This window comes from Pygocentrus nattereri, chromosome 21 (assembly GCF_015220715.1).
Source record: "Pygocentrus nattereri isolate fPygNat1 chromosome 21, fPygNat1.pri, whole genome shotgun sequence".
Lineage (NCBI taxonomy): Eukaryota > Metazoa > Chordata > Actinopteri > Characiformes > Serrasalmidae > Pygocentrus > Pygocentrus nattereri.
In genome coordinates this window covers 7,130,001-7,150,815 of record NC_051231.1, presented here as the reverse complement: position 1 = coordinate 7,150,815, position 20,815 = coordinate 7,130,001, and the positions used below count along the sequence as shown (strand labels likewise).

The 20,815-nt window shown below is 41.1% G+C and overlaps 1 protein-coding gene across 1 annotated transcript in view; it reads right to left on the bottom strand.

Annotated features, from left to right (window-relative positions):
* The window catches only part of il17rd (interleukin 17 receptor D), a 45,046-nt gene that overhangs the window by 18,785 nt on the left and 5,446 nt on the right, over positions 1–20,815 (bottom strand). Inside the window, exons 2-3 of the mRNA XM_017704870.2 lie at positions 3,096–3,153; positions 2,383–2,508 (exon numbers count right to left, since the gene is read on the bottom strand). Of these exons, the coding sequence (XP_017560359.1) occupies positions 2,383–2,508; positions 3,096–3,153 (184 nt within the window). The remainder of the gene's footprint in view (positions 1–2,382; positions 2,509–3,095; positions 3,154–20,815) is intronic.

Below are 20,815 nucleotides of genomic sequence, written 5' to 3'. Positions count from 1 at the left end.
TAATGTATTACATAACTATCAATTTATGTAATTATGCTCATATAGTACAGTAAAATGACAGTAACAACTCTGGACATGTAAGGGTTAAAGTTTGCCCCCTCTCCTCGCTTTTATCCTTCTTGATATCAAATCGGAAAGTTAGATGTGCAGACTTAAACCTGTTGGAACAGCGTGTAAATTGAAAGAAAATATAACTCATTATGTAACTAAATATAAAAACAATGTATTTACATTTCATAAAATGATAATGTAAGATAAACTTTGCCTTTGCCTCAATTTGGTAATACTCTGTAATAAAAGGCACACAAAACATCACATAATGTTACAAACATTTGTGAACATTACATTTAAATGATACAGCAAAAAATAGTAATACCTTTGTGGACATTTAAAGGTTAAACTTTTCACCCCTTTTTATTACCTGCTGACATCAAACTAGACAGACTCAAACCTGTCAGTGTTAACTGGACATCAATGTAATTCACTGCGTAACTACGTTGGCTAATAAACTGTTACATAACTACACTTAAATATTATAGAAAAATGACCGTAACAACTCTGCACCTCCAAGGGTTAAACGCTGCCTCTTCGCCCCCCTTTAACTTTCTTTAATATATACCTGAGCTGTGTCGAGTCCTGCCCCAGTCAAAAGGATTAACCTCCAGCAAACAACAGGGCACATTGTCCTGCTACCTAGGCAAAAGTCTCGCATTACCAAGTTCAATAGCGCCTCGACAGACGGAAGCCAGGGACACCCCCCTCCCCCCCCGTCACCGTCTCCCCTCATCCTCTAAACACACACTCACGCACTCACGCATTCCTCCAAGGCTGAAAATCACAGTGCTCCTAAGAGCAGATCCCTTCCCCTCCTTGGCCAGATTTGTGTGACTGTCAGGCCTGAAGAATAAGCTTGTGTATGTGGTGGGGGAGGGGGGAGAGGAAAAACCTGCAGCCTTTGATCAGGACAGGCCTGGCACTCTTTGAAGACGAATGCTCTCCTGTTCCCTCTCTTCCATCTCCCCCAGTCCGTCAGTCAGAAAGAGAGTGAAATGAGCCTAGTGTGCAGTCAGCCATGTTGCACACAGACACTTTAAAATGCATTTGCTTTGTTTTGGGTTTCAGAGTCGAAGACCGAACAGTCTGTTTGGAGCCTCTTCTCCATTTCGGCACTTGTGAGTGAGACTAACATCAGGCACTAGACTCCTTCCTACACTATTAAACCACCCCCACTCGCCACGTTAAAGGAATAGCTTGACATGAAATCCAATTTGCAATTTCCCCGTTATACCAAATGTAGCTGACCAACCAAAACATGTTTGGTGTCTGAACACTGCTTCTATAGTTTTGTACGGGATCTAGGAGGCTACTGTAGCTAACAAGCAATAGAAGCTTTGCACATAGTGCAAACCTCATGCCTAATACCTCACACACTCACCTCTGTGTTAAGTAGTCTCAAACAGACAAATGGTTTGACACTGTATGCCATATTATTATCTATCTATTAAGGTGTTTTGAAGCAAAGTACTGTTTTAGTAATATGGCTTTAAGGCTGAAAGATCAATCCTTTTCATAGCCACAGCATTTAAACTCCATTAATATATTCTAAGTGGGGAAATATAGCCAATAACAGCTGAACTGCCTGTAGAGGAGTTAGACCAATCAGAAGCTACCAAACAACCACATTTTGTGCACATGACAAAACAGCCAAACTAACTGGCAGTTTGGCACATATTCAGTATTCAAGCTTCAAGTTGATGTTGCTGGGCCAGAAAAAAAAAAAAAAAAAAAAAAAAAAAAAAAAGACAGGGGGAATGGGGGGAAAGGCCATGATTTTAATTTATGTAAAATAACTGCAATTACTAAATAACTGAATTGCTATTAGATATTTTCTCCAAACTGTTCAACCCTCTAAGCCATACCATGACTTTTTCTTTCTTTCTTTAGTGTCTGAGATAGTGTCTCAGACAATGACAGAACCACTTTAGTAAGTCTACTTGAGCTTGCTCAAAGCACTCTGAGCCAAATGTGTGATAATTTAGACCTCTATTAATGCTAATCTTGATACTTGATAGCTAGATTAGTCTTGTAGCGTAAACCAAGGAGGCAAACTTCAGACACCTCGCAAACGTCTTGAATGACCGACTACAATTGGTGTTTAAGCACAACGGTATTTTTACTTATTAGCATAAGTTTCCATTACTTGTTAGATACCAAACATGTCTTGGCTGACTGATTACATTGAAGGTGAGGGGAAAACTGCATGAATAAGAAACATCCCACCTCTTTTACATTTGATATATTCCAGTCACGAGACTGTGTGTCATATATACATACTTCTGTGTTAATGTGCAACCATGTTTGCCAGCGTTTGAGAGAACCTACCGAGCGGACTTGCCATCCAGTGGACTACCACGGCTGCCTGGTTATCGCAGGACAAATGAGTGAAGGTGATGTTGTTCACTTCATGGATGGCATGCTTCCCCCACAGATTTGTGCTCAGAGAGCAGTCTATGAGTAAAACGAGAAAAAGTGTACATTTAAAAATTTAAAAGAAAAGGACAAGCAAAAAAGCAGAACAAGACATTGCGTTTAGTGTTTTCCTACTAGGAGACTCGAGAGATTCTTTCGCAAGCCGAGGAAGAAAATATGCAGCCATGCGAGGAGACACCCCACTCAGCCCCCCTATTCCCTTCTTTCTGGAACCCCTTTTTCTGTTGGGCGGCTGCTATCAGGGCTGCAGATCAGCAGGTAGAGGAAGAGGAGCAGTGGGTTGTGTCGCTCACGCCCCGTGGCTCTCTTAGCGCTGCCGCTATTGTGATGCTAAAGAGGAATTTGCTTTTAGGCCGCGGTCGTTCCCGTCCACGGTCGCGCACAATGGTGGCTGACTGCTGGGAAAAATCAGGATTAGCTACAGGCGAAAAATGTGACTTTTTGGCACATTCAGTAGTTCGGGGCGTGCCAGAGTCAGAGGGAAGAGGAGGAGGGGGTTGATGTAAACCGAAGGAGTCGATGGGAGGATGAATACCTCAAGCAGAGCAAAGGGAATCGATTACGTTTAGAGATGGGTTTCTGGACAAAAATTGGCAGTAGCTTACTGTCATTGCGAAACGTGATGAGTTTGCGTCCACTCTCGTCCGAACTACACTGGATTCCCTGAGGGAAGAGAAAGAAAGAGAAAGAAATTTAAGTATACAAACTGCCTGTTTTTGTAAATTAGCCTGTTTTATTTGACAGTTTGCCAAAACTTCACCTATTAAACATAAAGATGATTAAATCATGCCAACACAAAGACAACCTAACAGAAAAAACACTTTTGGGAGTAATACCAAAGCTCTTGCATTTTGTCTCCTTGTTGTGATGTGCATAATGTGGTCAAATGCTTTTTTGTTAAAGTTGTAAAAGAAAAGACGACATGGGAAATGATAAACTAGGATTACAAACAGCATCTGTCCAATTAAAGAGAAATCTAACTAATGTCTCATTTTGGCAAATATGAAAAAATACTAAATATAAAAAGTTTTAATAACGTGCTGAGTGAGGAAAGAAGTGATTAAATACCAACTTCTTACAGCACAAGCTGTTAGAAAAAGGCCAACATTCGCCAGAACATGTAGCTTTTCTACACAGGCCTATAAGAGGGAATAAAGAAATGCTGCATTCCTTAAAAAGCTGCCTTTGGCGATGTATATTTGTTGTAAGAGTAGCTATTATTGATCTACATATTTTACACACAACTTTGTGTGACTATTGATGACTGCTGTCAACTCTATTGAGGAAAATCCTAAAGCTAAGTAGTTTTACAGGGTAATAGCTCACATAGTTTTTGAGTTGTATACGTGCGTGTGCATTTTGTAACTGGCTCTCTAGCAGAGTGGTTAAATCACTAGCTCTGTATGCAGGAGAGTGGCGATCAAACTGCCCTGAAGGAAGCAGTAATGCAGTATGTATTAGTAAATATGCAAATAAAATGCATAAAATACTGACTTTTTAGCTTAGCCTATATACTATGCTTTTCCAGTGCATATTAAACAAGTCATCAGTTTGAAATATCAAGTCTAAACATCTGTCTGATCATTTTTTTAAAGGAAATATCTGCTGATACTGATAAACGGGTAAACTGAAAAAAAAAAAAGAAATAATTCAGAAAATTACTTGAAATTTTTTCAGAACGTTCCAAAATCTTTGATAGGCAGTGTAGCATGTTGTAGTAGATGGTAGAACGCGACACAAATCACACCGAGGACGCGTTGTCACAGTCTTCTGCATTGTACAGTGGGTCTCATTACATGAGCGTTTCAGTGTACAAATGTTGTTGACATACTGTACACATGACACGATGAATAAAAGACTGACTTCCTCCAACACAAAACAGTGGCTTAGGAAAGCGGCCATGCAAGAGGCTACAAAACCACCGGCACTTTATGTGGTGACAGCCACACTACAGAATCCTACAATTAGGAGGATTCTGGCTCACACAATCCCTCAGAGGCCTGCACTTGGTGCCAACTCCGAAAACAAGCCACCGGTTGACAGAAGAACAGCGCAAACACACACACACACACACACACACACACACACACACAGGAATTCAAGCACTAGCTGCTGATCCAGAATCAGACATTTTGTATACAGGACTTGCGTGAACAAGACAGTTATGACTGCTCCGAGGACAGCAGTTGAAGGTGCATCTTAATTCAAGTCAAAACAAATGAGCTTGCGTGCCAAAGGCAGACAGGGGCGGAACAAAACGGGAGGAATCCATACGCTGCGAGTCAGATCAAGACTGATGTTAAAAGATTTTTTTAAAAAACTAAATAAACAAAGCTTGCATACACGACACAAAGTGCAGACCAGAGGCAGAAGCTCCTCAGAAGAATAGGAGGACACAAAATGCTGGATGTCATGCATTCCAGTGTGGTCCCTTATCTAAGATCTAATTGTCTTGATTTGAGGAAGTTGCTTGACAAGACAGGAAAGAATAAGTTGACCCCCTCAAGAGACAGGTCATCTGACAAAGCCTGAGAAACTCGCTACAAAGCTTTTAAGTGCCACCAATGTTATCTAGTCCTGTAGTGCTGGATAATGTATCATCTATGGTGATAAGCTTATCGATATTAGCAGATATTTGCTTTAAAAACAATAAAGTATCAACATGAGACGGACGTTTACATTTAACCAGTACTCAACAGTCAAAACAAAATTTGATGTCATATTTATTGTACTCCCGAAAAGCAGAACGTTTACTGGGTTAAAATATCTGGATTTCGTTCATTTTACTGCATTTACAACCTTACAGGAATAAATGTTACTTTTCTCTGTAGCTCTAATACAGGTGGATCTGGTCCAACTTTCCACATTTTAAACATACGTAATTCCAATTGGGTAACATCCTTAATCATCTATGTCGGTATAGTGATATCTGATTGTTTTGTAGTACAAGTTTCCTTGTACTTTACAAATGCAGCTGAAGTCCAAAGTCAAGCCTGTCCAATCCAAAAAGACTCAACTGCACAGTCTCTGACTTTGGCTTTGAGCCATCGGGTTAACTTAGAAACCCAACTTTGTTAAATATGTCCTTAGTTAATGTTTATCACACTATGTAGAGTTTCCTTTGGTGTCATTTTAAGAGAAGCAACTTAAAACTAAACAGTCCAATTAAAACAACCACAGATTTGTAAGACAGACATTCTTTTAGCACAGAGCAGCATCTCTCTAGAAGCAAGGGCTCACTGACTTTATGCTAATTTTACATAACATGGCAACATATTTTGAAAAATCAAGCAATATCATCCACCACCAGCATTACAGTAGCGTTCATAGTATAAAACATTTCAACTGGAAAATTAAATTAAATTACAAGTCTGTGTTTGGCGCACCAAAAGCAGTAATAATTCATACCTTCCCCCCTACCATGTCTACGGAAATAAAAAAAATTTAAAAAAACATTGCAACACTAAATAAATCCCTAAATAATCTGGCATGAACACCAGCAACCCAGCTAAAGTTTCTCCTTCCTAAGTCATTTCTCTCGCACTTGTCATTTTTCGGCTGTCAGCGGGACTAACTGCTTCAAAGGTGCACAGTACATCAAGACGATAGCCAAGCCAGTCATTTTCGGCCAGTGTACAAAGAGAACAAAGAGAATAGTCGTCCAAAGCACCATAAACCTGTTTGGACCGGAACCCTGAACCTTCACCCTAATGCTTGGTTTTTCCCTGTCTGGTGGCCTTCCATTCCCTCAGCAATCATCCCATCTCTCCAAACACGTTAATCAACCATGGTTTTCCCCCTGTGCACTCTACTGGGAATCCCTTCAACCACACATTAAAGACACAAGATCAACATCAGGGCTGCCAATTTTGGCTCAGAGTCTTTGGCACTGTTGGACTACAGTGTCTACAAACTCCAACACCGGTTATAAATCCACTTCATTACTGTAACTGCTGCTGATACTGTAATGCAAACTGGAACAAACATCACAGGCACCTTCAGCAAATATTCAAAGTGAATTACTTTTGATTTGAGGTGTAAATGCCTGACCTTTCAGTGATTCAATTTGTTTCTGATTATTTAGGAAATGTTTTAATGTGTTATGAAATCTTACATGACACCATTTAGACTATTTTGAGAAGACCTCGCATTGATGTAAAAAATGCATATGTAACTTTTTCCTTTGTTTTAGGGATACACTGATATAGGAACTCTAGGTCGATGTTGGCACCCAGTATTTTTTCATGTACATGTGTGCCAATGCCAACACAAACATTTCTAAAATGTAAAAACTGGGATTTAGTCTTAGTCTGTTTGAATTAGTATTACCAGCTGATTATCTGGATTAGCATCTTTTTTGTATTTTTACATATCGCAGCTGTCAAAACCTCGTATCCCTTTTTTTTTCTCTTTAGTTTTTCACATTTTTTTTCATTAGTTGGAAAATGTTTTGGTTATGCTGTCAATAAACATAAGGTAGGAGGTTTTTCCTTCTCCTGTAAAATTACCATTTTTCAGATGTTTTGTTCCAACACCTGCGCTATGCACAGCCCTAGACTAGCACTGTTGCAAAAACGAGCAGACACCATCAGTCAAACGACGTTTTGTTGATTGTCTAAGTGAAAGTAAGTGACCACCTAACCCTTTGTATACAATTGTGCTTTGGACCGTTTTGATTGATTCTACAAAATAAGAGCCCTCACAGATCTATAAAAGCAGCAAATGCTAGACTGGATATTGGAGGAGTAAATGTAATTTTATTCAATCCTGTAACAAATCTATCCTGAAAAAGCACCGTGTGATGTGACAATTTTAACTGTATTTCTTCCAGCATGGTCAAGGAGAGTTTGAGTAGCAAGACAGCCTACTTTCAGATGCTCATCTTACATAATGTGCTTCTGGTAAAAACAGCTAATTTTAAGGCTTAGTAGTTTTAGTACTAGGAAAAACTATTAAACCGATTGTAAATGATACTGAAGATTAAACATTCTGTTCATCCTGCATATCACATTAGAAGAGTGGTAGAGCAAAAATGAATTTTTGGAGTTTAACACACATTTTTTTTTTACAGGTTCAGAGGTCATTTCGGTAACCACTCCCTGTTGAGCAGGCCTCGTTACTTAATGACGCATTTATTCATTTCTCAAGGATGACAAGTTGACCCCCACACCCAGACTCATTCCCATCCCTAGGCCCAGATCTGCACCAGATGGGATCTAAATACAAATACCCAGACAAAAAAGACATTACCAGGACCACCATGGCTGAAGCGAAAACACACTGACCATGGTCTAACAGCCTTAGAGCTCATTTACATCCATGGGCCATGCGAGGATGCGAGGATACGAGGATACACCACAGCAAGTATCCCACAAGGAGCTATAAGTAATTTGGCTAAGGCTACTTGAGGGACCTCAGGTGTAAAGCAGAAAAACAAAACTATGGATGCACTGATATAAAACTGCAGGCCAATGGAGATATTTAATATTTCAGTTTTATCTACTGATGCGATACATAAACACTTACAAAATGTGTACAATTTGAGACTTGCACTTCCATAAATATAATAAATAGGTCATCAAATGTTATTTTGAAACATTGGTCAAATCTAAACATCATGAACAACAAACTGTCCAATGTCGACACTTCTTTAAAGCAAACGCCTGCCAACATGATACTGATACCACTGTACGTTACTAAATCTTAAAGATACACAGGTTTGGAACCCACAATTAACAGCTGCTAGCTGCCTGTTGTCTTTTAGGCTATATAGACTATTCTACCAAATTATTTCAAACTGAAGTCTCACAGTAAAAAAAAACAAAAAAAAACTACTTATAAACTTACTACTTAAAAAAAAGAAATTAAAAACTGTCACTACTGAGACATTTGGTTGAGTTTCAGGAGTGACATGGTTGTTTTGGTAGTGACCAAACAGATTGCTGAATCATTTGTTTTAATAAAATGAACATAAGAAAATACAGGGTCACTCAAAGCAGAAGGATTTTGGTCTACAGTCCAAATCAACTGAAAGTCTGAAATGTGAATTAAACTCTCGACTTTGAGCCAGTTTGGTAGAATGACCCAGGCACATTACTAGAATGATGGTGTTTTCAAATAACTAGATTAGTGTTACTGAACATCAGCAATATGTTTTCTCCCCTCGCTGTAGAAACTGTCGCCAAATATTCACACGACTGACAGCTTCAATCGCCATACGATACATGCGTTTTAATAATCGAGTGGAATTAACAATGGCCGACAAGTCACTGCAATTCCAATGTCACACTGACAACTAAAATTTTAACCATTTATCAGTCAATATAAACGACTGCTGACATATCCTGCACATCCTTCATTTACAGCCGCGGAAAAGACGGGGCCAAGTACCCAGATCTCCATTCAGCAACCGATATGGAGTGGAAGTGTGAGCACTTGGGCTGCACTAATGGGCCCTGCCATGCCGCCCTGGGGTTTTATTCCACACCGTGAACGCAGCAGGGTCCTGCGGGTCGCGACATCCTGAGCACACCTGTAGCCAATCAGAGAGCCCTGCCTGGCCGTTGACCACAGACTCACACCTCGGAGGGCTGCGGCTGGTTTGTGGCATACGTGTGTTCGGGAAGGCAGGAAGGGGAGGAGGGGGCGAGGGGTGGCACAACACCTCCTAACAAGCCTGTCACACTCCCCCAACACCCTCTCAACGATTCCTCTAGTTTATAGCCATCCACAACGAGCAACAAGACGCCTCCCTCCCCTCTTTTCCTTCCCTTTGTTCCTGTAGTGAAGCTGGTCCTGCTGGGAGGAGAGACCGGGGCCCACTGGCCTCTCTGATGTCCTTGCCTTCGGTGCTCCCTAATAGCCCTAGCAGTCATTTGGCATCCTGAAACTTCAAATGGACAGTTTGGAGCTAAAGTAGAAGAGGGAGGGGGCAGTGCTGTAACTGGGGTCCATAAACTCGCAGCATCCCATGTGGCAAACGAGCAGAAATGCTGCCCGTGAGGTAAAAAGAAAGGAGGTCAGTCGCCGGTCAAACAAGAGTCCTAGCACTTTATTAGGCCTTATTAAGAGAATGCAAGGGAGGGAAAGGCGACTGCATGTTTGGAAAAAGCTTAGCCTTTTGCTTAACGACCTGGCTCATTAAATACCATATGAAAAGCTGAGAATGCTTGATGAGGCCAAGCAAGGCAAGGTTAACCCTGGACCATGAGCAAAGTAGTTTAAAAGGATATTACTGGTGAAAAGTATCAACAGTATTAAAGTTTTACCACAAACTGTTCACCTGTATATATCACTGTTGTCAGAACAAAACCTTGCATCTCCAATATGGTAACTTTACAGGAGATGGAAAAAACCTGCCTTTTAATGTAAGTCAGTGGAACTAGACTTATTTCCAAGTCATTTAGGTCCGTTTCTTTTGGTCCATTCATCACGAAGCTTAGACACAATGCAAACGGCATTTTCAAATTATGTCAAAAAACTGAAAATGGAGATGCAAGGTTTTGCTCTGACAGCAGCGATGTGTGTGTGTGTACTTGTAATTGCTACCTCAAAGAAAGTATGCATTCCCATTGCTTCTAAAGCCATAAAGGTAACACTTATGTGGTTTCTGGCACTGTGAGATACCGAAAATAGCAAATTTCAGGCTTTAAGACGACAGTTACTATTGTTTTCAGGTAAGTGATGTACTTTTACTCATTTTTATGCATTTCAGTGTGTCAAAAAGTGTCAGAAACGACATAAGTCTATTTGACATCACTTAACAACAGAGTTTGAGGCAGTGTGATGATTTAGGCAGTTTGCACAAGGCTAAGTGATGATGTAAGCTTCCGTTACTTCGCTACATTAGCTTCATGGCTACAGAGCAAAACTTCGGACACCAAACACATTCCAGCTGAGAAAAACTTAATTTTTCGCCAAACCATTCCTTAAACAGCACTCGGTTAAAAAGAGTTTTTTTTTTTCAGAAATTATCTCTAGTACTGCTCCAACTGTATTTCCATTCAAACCACTATGAATGACACTGAAAACAGCACCATTTAATTAGGCACAGGCAGAATTTTACATGATTTTACCTGATATAAATATGAACTATGTTCATTTACAAAGCACCGCGTGTGAGCTTTACAGAGCTTTACCCTATATCCTTCATCTTCTCCGAATTGGGCTAGCTTCTTATATAATTAAATAATTTATAATAATAACTATATTCTGCACAGACGGCACACAACCTTGTCAACATCCACTGGCTCTTCATCTTCGTTTAATCAGAAACCAAAACATTATATAATCTGACCTCCAATCTAAAAATCTATAATATCAGTCGTGGGCTGGAGGTTAGAGCAGTCGTGGGCTGGAGGTTAGGGCAATCGTGGGCCGGAGGCGAGGGCAGTCGTGGGCCGGAGGTTAGGGAACCAGACTTGTTGACCGGAAGGTCGCCGGTTTGATCCCCAGAGCCGACAGCACATGACTGATGTGTGCTTGATCAAGACACCTAACCCCCAACTGCTCCCCAGGCATTGTGGATGGGGCTACCCACCGCTCTGGGCAAGTGTGCTCACTGCCCCCTAGTGTGTATGTGGTGTTTCACTTCACAGATGGGTTAAATGTGGAGGTGAAATTTCCCCGCTGTGGGACTAGAGACTGGAGATGTTCGGTTTGTTCTGCCTATTATTTATCTTCTTTACCATATAGTAAAGTTTTGGAATAAAATACATTATAAAGAATGTACAAAGCAAATAAAAAATAAAAAAATAAAAAAAAAAAAAGAAAGTAAACATTATGCCTCATGTCTGCCCTTTATTAAAGTATTGTAATATTCAATAGACTACATGGGTTCATCCCTCCACCCCATCCAAAAGATGAAATGGACCAGTATGTTTTCATGGCTGTGCCCATCCTGTGCAGACTCATGCAGAAGGACATGCCTGGACAGACATCAGCAGCAGGTGAGGGCTGAAAGATGTGCGCTTCCTGTAGCACCAAAACCTGCCGTCAGCCAGGTGTTCCGTCTCCCCTCTGAATAATAACAGTAATTAAATCATCTGAGGGAGAAAAGCTTCAGAGAAAACACCCTCTCATCCTGGACACCCTCTCCACAATTCTTTCTTCCTGTTTCTGCCTTTTCACACCCATCCAGCACACCATGACCTTCTGAGCTGATGCCTACAAGCACATGCATAACTTACTAGGACTGCACAGTATACTGCTTGTTTACATTTATCACAACATTGATCTTCTCAGAGCTGTTATCACAGATGTCTGGAATATGTTAATTAGCCTCTAACTAATCAGTGAATGTTTTACTGCGTGCTGTGAGCATCCTGACCAATCACAGATGTTCTTCAAGTTTTGCCTGCTTCAAGGGGTACTCAACATGATGAAGCAATGCATGTCAATCTACGACCACATCATATCGATAGCTCTGAAATATGATTCTCTATATTCCATATTGTTATATTCCACGTCCATACTGTGAGATCCTAATATCTACCATATCTGATGTTCCGAAACAAGCTGATCCTAGTAGTTTATTCATTTTTTGCTGGACGTGTCACTGTCCTGTTGTGTTTAAAAGGTGCCTGGGTTTACACGGGCCTGTTCCCCTCTCCTCTTGGCATCCAACCTAACACGTGAAGTTAATTTAATGAGAACACAGCCAGCTATGTTACAAGTGGAGATGGTTCTCTTTAAATTCCCCATTAGCAGTAACCCATATGGAGACAACTCCAAACAAACCGGCACAGACTACTTTTTCAAAAGGGGAAGTATTTGTTTGATCCTCGGGGTCCCAAAGCCGGCTCCACACCCCCACAACTCCTTGAACCTCTGAGAGGAAGAGGGAGGGTGGGTGGATGGGGGGGGTGTGTCTCTAAATGTTTTCCCCCTCAGAAAAGAAACATGTATTCTATCACCTCGCATTCGCCGATTGGAAGACAGGCCTCATAGGGATACTTTGCAGACATTGATTAATGCTGCTGGTCTTGGGTAGGATGAGGCAAAAATGGGGGGAGGGTGTTTTTGGGGCAACTAGTAATCTTGTAGCCCTGGGGGGAAACGAGGGTTTGCTTAATTAGATGGCAACATTTGTTGGACTTATGTGTAAAGTTCAAGCCTCACCCCTCCTCTGCAGCCCCCGCACACCCACCCCCTTTACAAATCTCCCCTGCTTTTCAGAACTAGTGGGTTGGTACCTGTTTATAAGAAGATCAGCTCCATATGGCTTCCAGATGATGCCCAGAACCAACAGTACAAATAAATATCAAAACAAAATGAAAAGAAACCTCATAAATCATCAAAAACAGACATTTCCTAAGTGGTGCTAGAAAACCAAATTAGTAGCCTTCTCAAAAAGAGATAAAATAAAGAGAACCATCATCACTGACAACGTCGGGATGCACAATATCGTTTGTTAATCGTCTTTGTGATGTTGGTCTTTGCAATAGTGATTTCAGTGAAGGCTGAATTATTCAAAGGAACCAGTGATGATGTTTTTGATCATTTACTTTGGGCACTCTGACCAATTACAGTTCCAGACGAATATTTCTGTGAGTCAAAGTATTCATGCAATTCAACAAGAGTAAATTATTTTTGGTCCAAGCCAATCTTTAACTATGCCAAATGACTGCCTAACCAGTGTGGATTAACATATTGCTGCTTTCAGAACAAAACCCCCAATTTTTCCATCACTTCAAAACACCAGTTGCCCTTTACACTGTACGAACATTTCATAATGAATGGGCCAATCAAACAATACAAATCTAGCTGGAAAAAATCTTTTTACATTAACTTTGATTGCAATTGTAGAAGGTTTTTTCTTTCTCCTATGAAGCTACCATTTTGGAGATGGTAAACACTTGTTACCACTGACCTTGGTGATGCACAATTGGAGACAGTTAACAATGAAAGGAATGGTAATTTATCGCATAGGCAGAATAGGCTGGTCTTGAGGCATGGAGCCGAAATTCCCTCCCAGACCCATTAATCCAACCTACAGAGCAGGAAGTGCAGCAGGAAGCTTCGGCAGGCCTAAAAGGGGTGAAAGGTGGAGGCTGTAGCGCTCCATCAGAGAGCTTGTGCTGCATGCGATTATAATATTGCTTCTCAGATCTCCCTGATCGGAAGATGTTGAGCTGCTCCCACTGGGCTTGTTCCCCTTCTCTATGAAAACAAACAAAACCCCAGGATCACTTATCACTGTTTGTCCAGCAAATTGCCCAAACTGTGAGAGCAACAATGTCACAAGCGCGGATTTGAAGGGACCGTGTGCTCTTCATACATTCACGTTTCTTCACAGGACAGTGTAAAACTCTACAGCTGATGGAGGACAGACCGTCACAGTTGTTAAGGTCCATTTAATTTTATTTTTCCTCGGCATAGAGAATTGGCAAGAAGCAAGAGAAAGACGTTAGGCCAGTAGCAATGAAAGGCCAAGAGAGAACGACATGACTTCTGGGACACCGTGCTATGAACTCTAGCACATTAGCCACTTGCTGTAAGAGACTCCTAAGCAGTCCCATTATCTGTCCTTTTTTGCAGAGCTGGGTTATCCAAAAATCCCCCTTTCCCAGCATCTATTTCAAAGCACACCTTCAAAGCACTCCCACTTGCAGAAGCCTACAGATGGGTATCATTTAAAGGCGGGGGAAGAAAACTGCTTAGTGACTCAAAGAGAGCATCGCTGATGTCTGCTCAACAGTTCCCAGATGAAATTACATCCACACCTTAACAAACCTGTGAACTAAGACAAAAAAAAAAAAAAAACAACCAATCAAACAACTCTAAAGTATTTACCTCCACCTAACAACCAAAAATGAGAGTTTCAGCAGAATGTTCCACGATGCCCACCCAGAACTAAAGCTGACCGCCCATGGTCATGGGTCCAGCTTGTCCAAAGAGGGAGGAAATGAGCACCTTTTTGCATTTGGCTTGACAAATCTGACCACAACTGTGCTCTGACCAGCAACCCCAGCATGCTGTTCTCATTATCCCAACATGTGTCTCCCATTTCACGTTCCCAAAAGGAGTCATTTTCTGGGACAATCGCCTTTGTGTCCTTTATCTGAGACCTACTAATGCTAATTAATCACCACATTTTTTCATGTTTCTTTCAAGTGGGCTCGGGACCCACAAAGCTCTCGAGTCAGGACTGTTGGCATGTTTGACTGTGGAATGTTTTGTATGCCTTAAAGGTCTGCAGAGTCACCTTTTAGGAATCACATGATACACTGATGAAAAACAGCTAGTACTGGCTATACAAGGCTATAATATAATCTGAGGTAAAATGGTAAACAGTAAATGTAACATTGCCCACGATTCTTGAGACTAGACTGCTAAGACATTAGATACCTACCTAAACTATAGTTTGATTTTATCTTTTCTATATGTATTTTACCATGAAATTTGATAACTCTACATTTATTAAACGTACATTCTTGCATTCGAGCAGCACGCTCATACAGAATTTGCATGGCTGCATTCCCTGCTAATCCTACATAGCTGCAGGTCGTCATATGGCCCCAATGAAGCAAGTATCAGATACCCAGATCTCTGCAATTATACTCGACTCAGAGCAAGTATTTATCTTGACGTCGATTACAAACATCCTCATACTTGAACGTAGTTCCAAACATGAGAGTGGCTAAGAGAAGCTTTGATGGTTTCAAGAACCCTCCGCCGTCTTGATGAAAAGGAGTGGTGTTGATGTTGGGTACTCAAGCGTATCAGTGATGAGCTCTGAACAGTAGTCTTAAATTAGGGCTAATCAAATTTAAATCAAATGACAGTCGCGCTAATGCCCACACATTCTTCAGTTTCCCAGGAAGAGGCTGAGAAGAGTTGTGCCGATGTCACTATAAATCTATGGCAAAAAAGAAAGCAAAACATGAAATCTTTCCATCTGTCCACACAAAAGTGTGGTAAGTGCAGTTCAAGTAAATGACTTGAAAAGAAGCTATGATCTTCGAAAGGAAGTGAAAACAAATTGTGAGTCACTATACATTAAGTCAATGTCCACTTTTTGCAATATGCCAAGCATTAATGAATTAGAAATAACAGCTTTGAGTTTTTAGGTCCTGATGTTGGCACATCTGGCAGGTTTGGTTAGTTTGGTTCTATTGAAACTAAATCTAGCACTGTTAGACTGGTTCTTTGGGCCAAGGATGAACACTGCCATTCCAACAGGAGCACGCCAAATTTTGTGGACTGAGGCCCCTGACCCCTGACATGAACTGTGATGAGGTTGGTTGAATGAAATATGGACCACAAACATGTAAATGGACCAAACACTGTAATAACCTCTCTGTATGCACCTTCAATGGTACCGGCAATAAACACATTTCAGTCGCTGTTTTGACACATGGATGTGTTTTAGGAGCTCTTCATGAGCTCTGAGTTGGTACTCGAATAATGGATAAATGTTGCATAATGCCGGCAGTTGTAAAATACTTCATATATACCCACATACAACCACACACACATCACTGAATGCATGTATTAATGTGCCAGGTTTTCACTGCCTTATAAAAGCAGTAAGACAGGCGAGGTCATGTATTCCATTGCTTTTACCCTACTTTGCTGGAGAAAAGCCATGGTAAAGCATGGCCCCACAACACTCTAGAACAGGGAAAGCAGAAGCACACAATTTCACACATGTTTTTAATAGTTTTAATTTTATTTACCATTTCTGGTGAGTAGCGAAGCGACAACATGGCTTGTTGAAGAAAATATATATTTTTTTAAAAAATGAATTGTGCTCAACAATGAATGAACAGAGAACACTTTTTAATCTGTTTAGATTTCACGGCACTCATTAAAAGTGGAAATATTAAGCATAAGCGTAACTGCAAAATAAACCTACCCACAAAATTCTGACAGACAACAAAAAAAATTTAAAAAACCCGGAGGTCAATATGAAACGTCCTCCAGTGAGAGTATCTATTCTCGACAGCTGAAGAGCGTGAACTGCATTATTTATTTTATGCTTTAAATTATTTAATTTCTTTCACCATAAAAAAAGACTAGAGTTTATCTTCATTTAAAAATCTAATTAGGATAATTATTTGTAATATATGAGACACTAATTGAACAAACAGCGGTCATCCTGATGACGTCTCAGAAAAGGAGTTGGCCAGGACAGAATGACCCTAGTCTGCTCGTACCTACTCATAAACATGGACTGCATGGTGAATTATCTTAGAGTTAAAGATTTGGAGAGCGCTAGGAGAGACAGGATGAGAGGTCAAGAAGGCCAGACCTGATGAGGGGCCTCAATGGCAGTTGATCAAGTGCCGCAGGGCAGTTTGGCTTGATGTTCCCTCACTCTGTTTTGCTTAATGCCTTTCCTGTTTGACTCCAATCAGCATTTGTCGCAACCAGGGCCTTCGGAAATGCAACCATATGCTATGACATTAGTGCTGAAGAACTTATTGGCTCATTTCTGTAAACAGATCCTTTCCACGCACAGTCTAGGTGCTCTCTTGGTCTTACTCACAAATTTGTTCTCTCTCCCTCACACACACACACACGCAGGTCTCCTTGTGCTAGATTCAGCAGGGAACAAATCACCAAAGCATTGAAGAATGCTCCAACTGCCCTCACGAGGGACATTGACAAGTGTGAGTAACACACGAATATAACACTCATGCCTTTAACAGAAAGCCGAATTCCTTGCTGGACAGCCTGATAGCTTTTCCAGCTTCAAACCCTCCAGATGGTAGTTGCCCCTTCACGCTGATCTATGACGAAGTCCCAGTGTGAAGGACGATAGGAGGGACTGCAAAACTGGTCTCAAATCAGCCTTCGTTCCACAACAAGGCGGTCTTCACAGGTGCCTGCTTACACACTTCTGCCCTCTGAACCCCGTGAAGCATCTTAAACAGATTTAAGAGCCTCACTGCTGGCCAGCACATGACAAAGGCTGACCTACAGTGCTACTGTGCTATACAAGATGAGGGGTGGGGGGAGCTCCCACGTGTGTCATTTGATTATACATCTGGTGTGTCCAGCGTCAGGCCTGGAGGGCCAGGCAACCTGGTGATTTCCCTGATCAAACACAACAGTCAGTAGCCAGTAGGGCTGCACAATATATTATCACTGCAATAGGCCTCCAAAGTTATTCTGGAGCCACCCATATTAGGAATATGTACAATGTTGTTTGGGTGTATGTTTTAGGATAACCTATAACCACAGCATGAGACAGACAAAGTTTTCAGATATCAGACAAAAATTTGAAATCAAAAATGCATGGGACCAAGCTAAGTGAGCACAGAAACCAACTACAAAATGATTGTTTAACTGTTTACCACTGTCATTTTCCTGCACGGTTACTCATATAACAGGATCCTCTTACTGGCTCATGCCCACATCACATTAGGATTCTCTAATGTGTTTTAATATATTGCTACGTTATAATTTATATAACATAACCACGACATGTAGAACTGCAATCTTAAACAGCGTGTTTGACCTCACTTAAGCGTTTACGTGATCTACACACTCAATAAAGCTAAAACGTGTCAGAGTTAGTCCGAGATAGCATAAATTTAAACCACAACTTTAGTAAAGTTCTTTGTTAATGCATTCTTTTATCTCGCTTGCAATGTTGACTCTAATTCACCTTATGAGAAAGGTGTAAACACAGTAGGTAGACACTTCAGGAAACACGTCCAGACTTGTCTGCTAAAAGGCAATGACATGAGAGCAGCTCAACCTCAAAGTTTCCTCAAAGCCTTTCATTTGGATTTCAGGGAACCTGGATTAATTGTTCTTAGTGATTAAAATTGGGAAAATACCGCTTTGTATTGTGAACTTAGGCTGAGGGTGACACGGTGGACAGAGTGGACCTGTGGGGAAGGAGAGACATCACGTCCGTTCGCCAAATTGCACAGTGGGCAGACCTGCCAGATGACATTACTGAACAATAAACGTCTTCATAGGGAGGATGAGGGCTTGTGGGATTTGGAGTCTTGTATTTCATGCTATAAGAATGCACTACCGCCCTGGGCCTTCCAGAACTCGCCGACCATGAAAAGAGAGGAACTGCTCTGCTTCTCTAATGGAAAACACAGTGCATGTGCTAAATAAGGCTGATGATCACAACAGCACTCAACCGCCAAACGATCCAAGCTTTTTTAAAAGAAATGCTTTAAAAAAAACAACCGGCTTGTTGTAGAGTTACTGTTTTTGTGATGTCACAAAAAACCAACTCATTTACATTTAGGAAATTCCTGCTTATAATAGCTTTAAACGTGCCGTCTGTTACAGTGCCTTTAAGACACAGTAAACCAAGATGGCACTGCGGGGGGGCAGCCACGGTGAGAGTATCGCCTGTTTTGTGCTTGTTTTTCTTTGTTAATACTGTCGACTATACGTCAAACTCAGTAGTAGCCTGTTGCTTGTCTGGTCTGTTCAGTACGTTACATGTCATGCATGTGTGCACCCCCACCAAGACAAAGTCCTTGTATGCATCATATACATGGTGATTCTGATTCTGGTTAGTTTTATCCTGGACTGCATGTTGGAAGATGCTCAATATAGGGCAGCCACTTGAAACAGAGCTTAATAATACAAACTAATCTTAAAGGCTTATTTAAGTCTAAGGCATAAAGTGAGGCTTGAAAACGGTCATGTAAAATATAATGAATATGAATAATGAATGTTAAAAATAAAAGGCAAGGAGCCACTAAATGGTTTAAAAACAACAAAAAAAAAAACAAGGACACTTTGGCGCTTTATAACCGTTCCTAACATTTAAATAACACTGTAAATTATCAAAGCAGTCCAAGTACTCTAAAGAGTCATTCCATCCCCGAGTGTCATTGCGGTCATGCCTAGCCAGCGGCACAGTCCCTTGTACTTTAGCCTCTGAAGGAGACACCCTGCAATCTCAAACCATTGCCTGAAACCTAAAGTCAGGAAGTTCTTCAGCATCAGATCCTTGATTAGGCCAAAGGAAAGAGCAGCTAATTGATTGTAATGACTTCAACCTGTGGGCTAAAGGAAAACCTTCGGACGAGCATGACCAGTGCATATCAGGTTACGATCCTGAGGGATGCCCTCCCTCAAAATCTCTGATGGTAGAATAAAACAAAAGAAAGAAACGCACTATTGTTTACTTTTGTTAATGCAATATTTGCAGAGCAAACTCTTGATCTAGGAGATTACAACAAGCTTTTGACCAATCACGGACACCCCAGAGGTGACCAGAAGTGGCTGGACTTTTAATTTACTTTCAGCATACCTTCGTTTACCAGCGACATCGCTCCATTCAGGTCGAACAGCAGGGCACTTGGGCCGTCAAAGGAAGCGCTGTGGCTGAAAGGCCCCCGGACCCCGCATTCAAAAAAGCTGCGCGGCAAGCTGGCCCAATTCAGAACTAGCCAACCAGGGATTTTCCCACCACAGCACAAGGCACGGCCTCCAAGGTTACGAGCTGCTTGGATGGTTTTCAATGCTCCCTTAAGATGGTGCAGAAATAACTTAGCCCCTCTGCACCCCCACCACCACCACCACTACCACCACACACACTCTTTCCTCTTTCCACACCGTGAGCGCTATGAAACACTCCTCCTGTCCCATCATTCATCTGCAGCCAGATGTTACGAGAATAAGAAAAGAAAAACGTGCGGGTCCTTTTACGATAGTGGGATTAAAAAAAAATAAAATAGAGGCAAATGAAGGAAGGTGTCCCACATGTGCGCTCATGCCAGGACTTGCAGAGGATTCAGGGACTGGAGTCATGAAAGAATTGGCTGGAGCTCTGTTTGTGTACATCCAGGGACAATGTAAAACATTTTCCTTTGTGCTTCTGTGTTCTGTTGACACGGAACATTGATGTATATGACTTGAGATGGCCGGTATAAAACTATTTCATGGCCCGGAATGAATCCTTATGATGTATCTCCATGAATCTGTAACTAGAGACGGCACAACACGACTCTCTCTTTCCAGATACCAACCAACATCGACACTGAAAACGACGCCGATTCAATGATTTTTCTTGAAAAACTACTTAAACTTTAAAATTTGCTATTTTTAACTGAAGTACTTCACTTGATAAGGAATCCCACTGATTTAAAAAAAAAAAAAAAAAAAAAAAAACACGCTCCATTCTAAAGAAAAAATTGTTAAAAATTGTTCATAGTGGCCGTAATAGGAACCAGACAGCCGCCTCTAAAAGCTTCCTTCCGTAAGTTACCACATGAAATGGTTAGATAAGACTGTGTCAGACAGTATATTTATGACAGTTTTGTGATCAAGTTTTGCCTTAAAATGTATTTTAACCCGTTTATTTTAACCCACTGAAGGTGCAAGGAGTGTCCCCAAA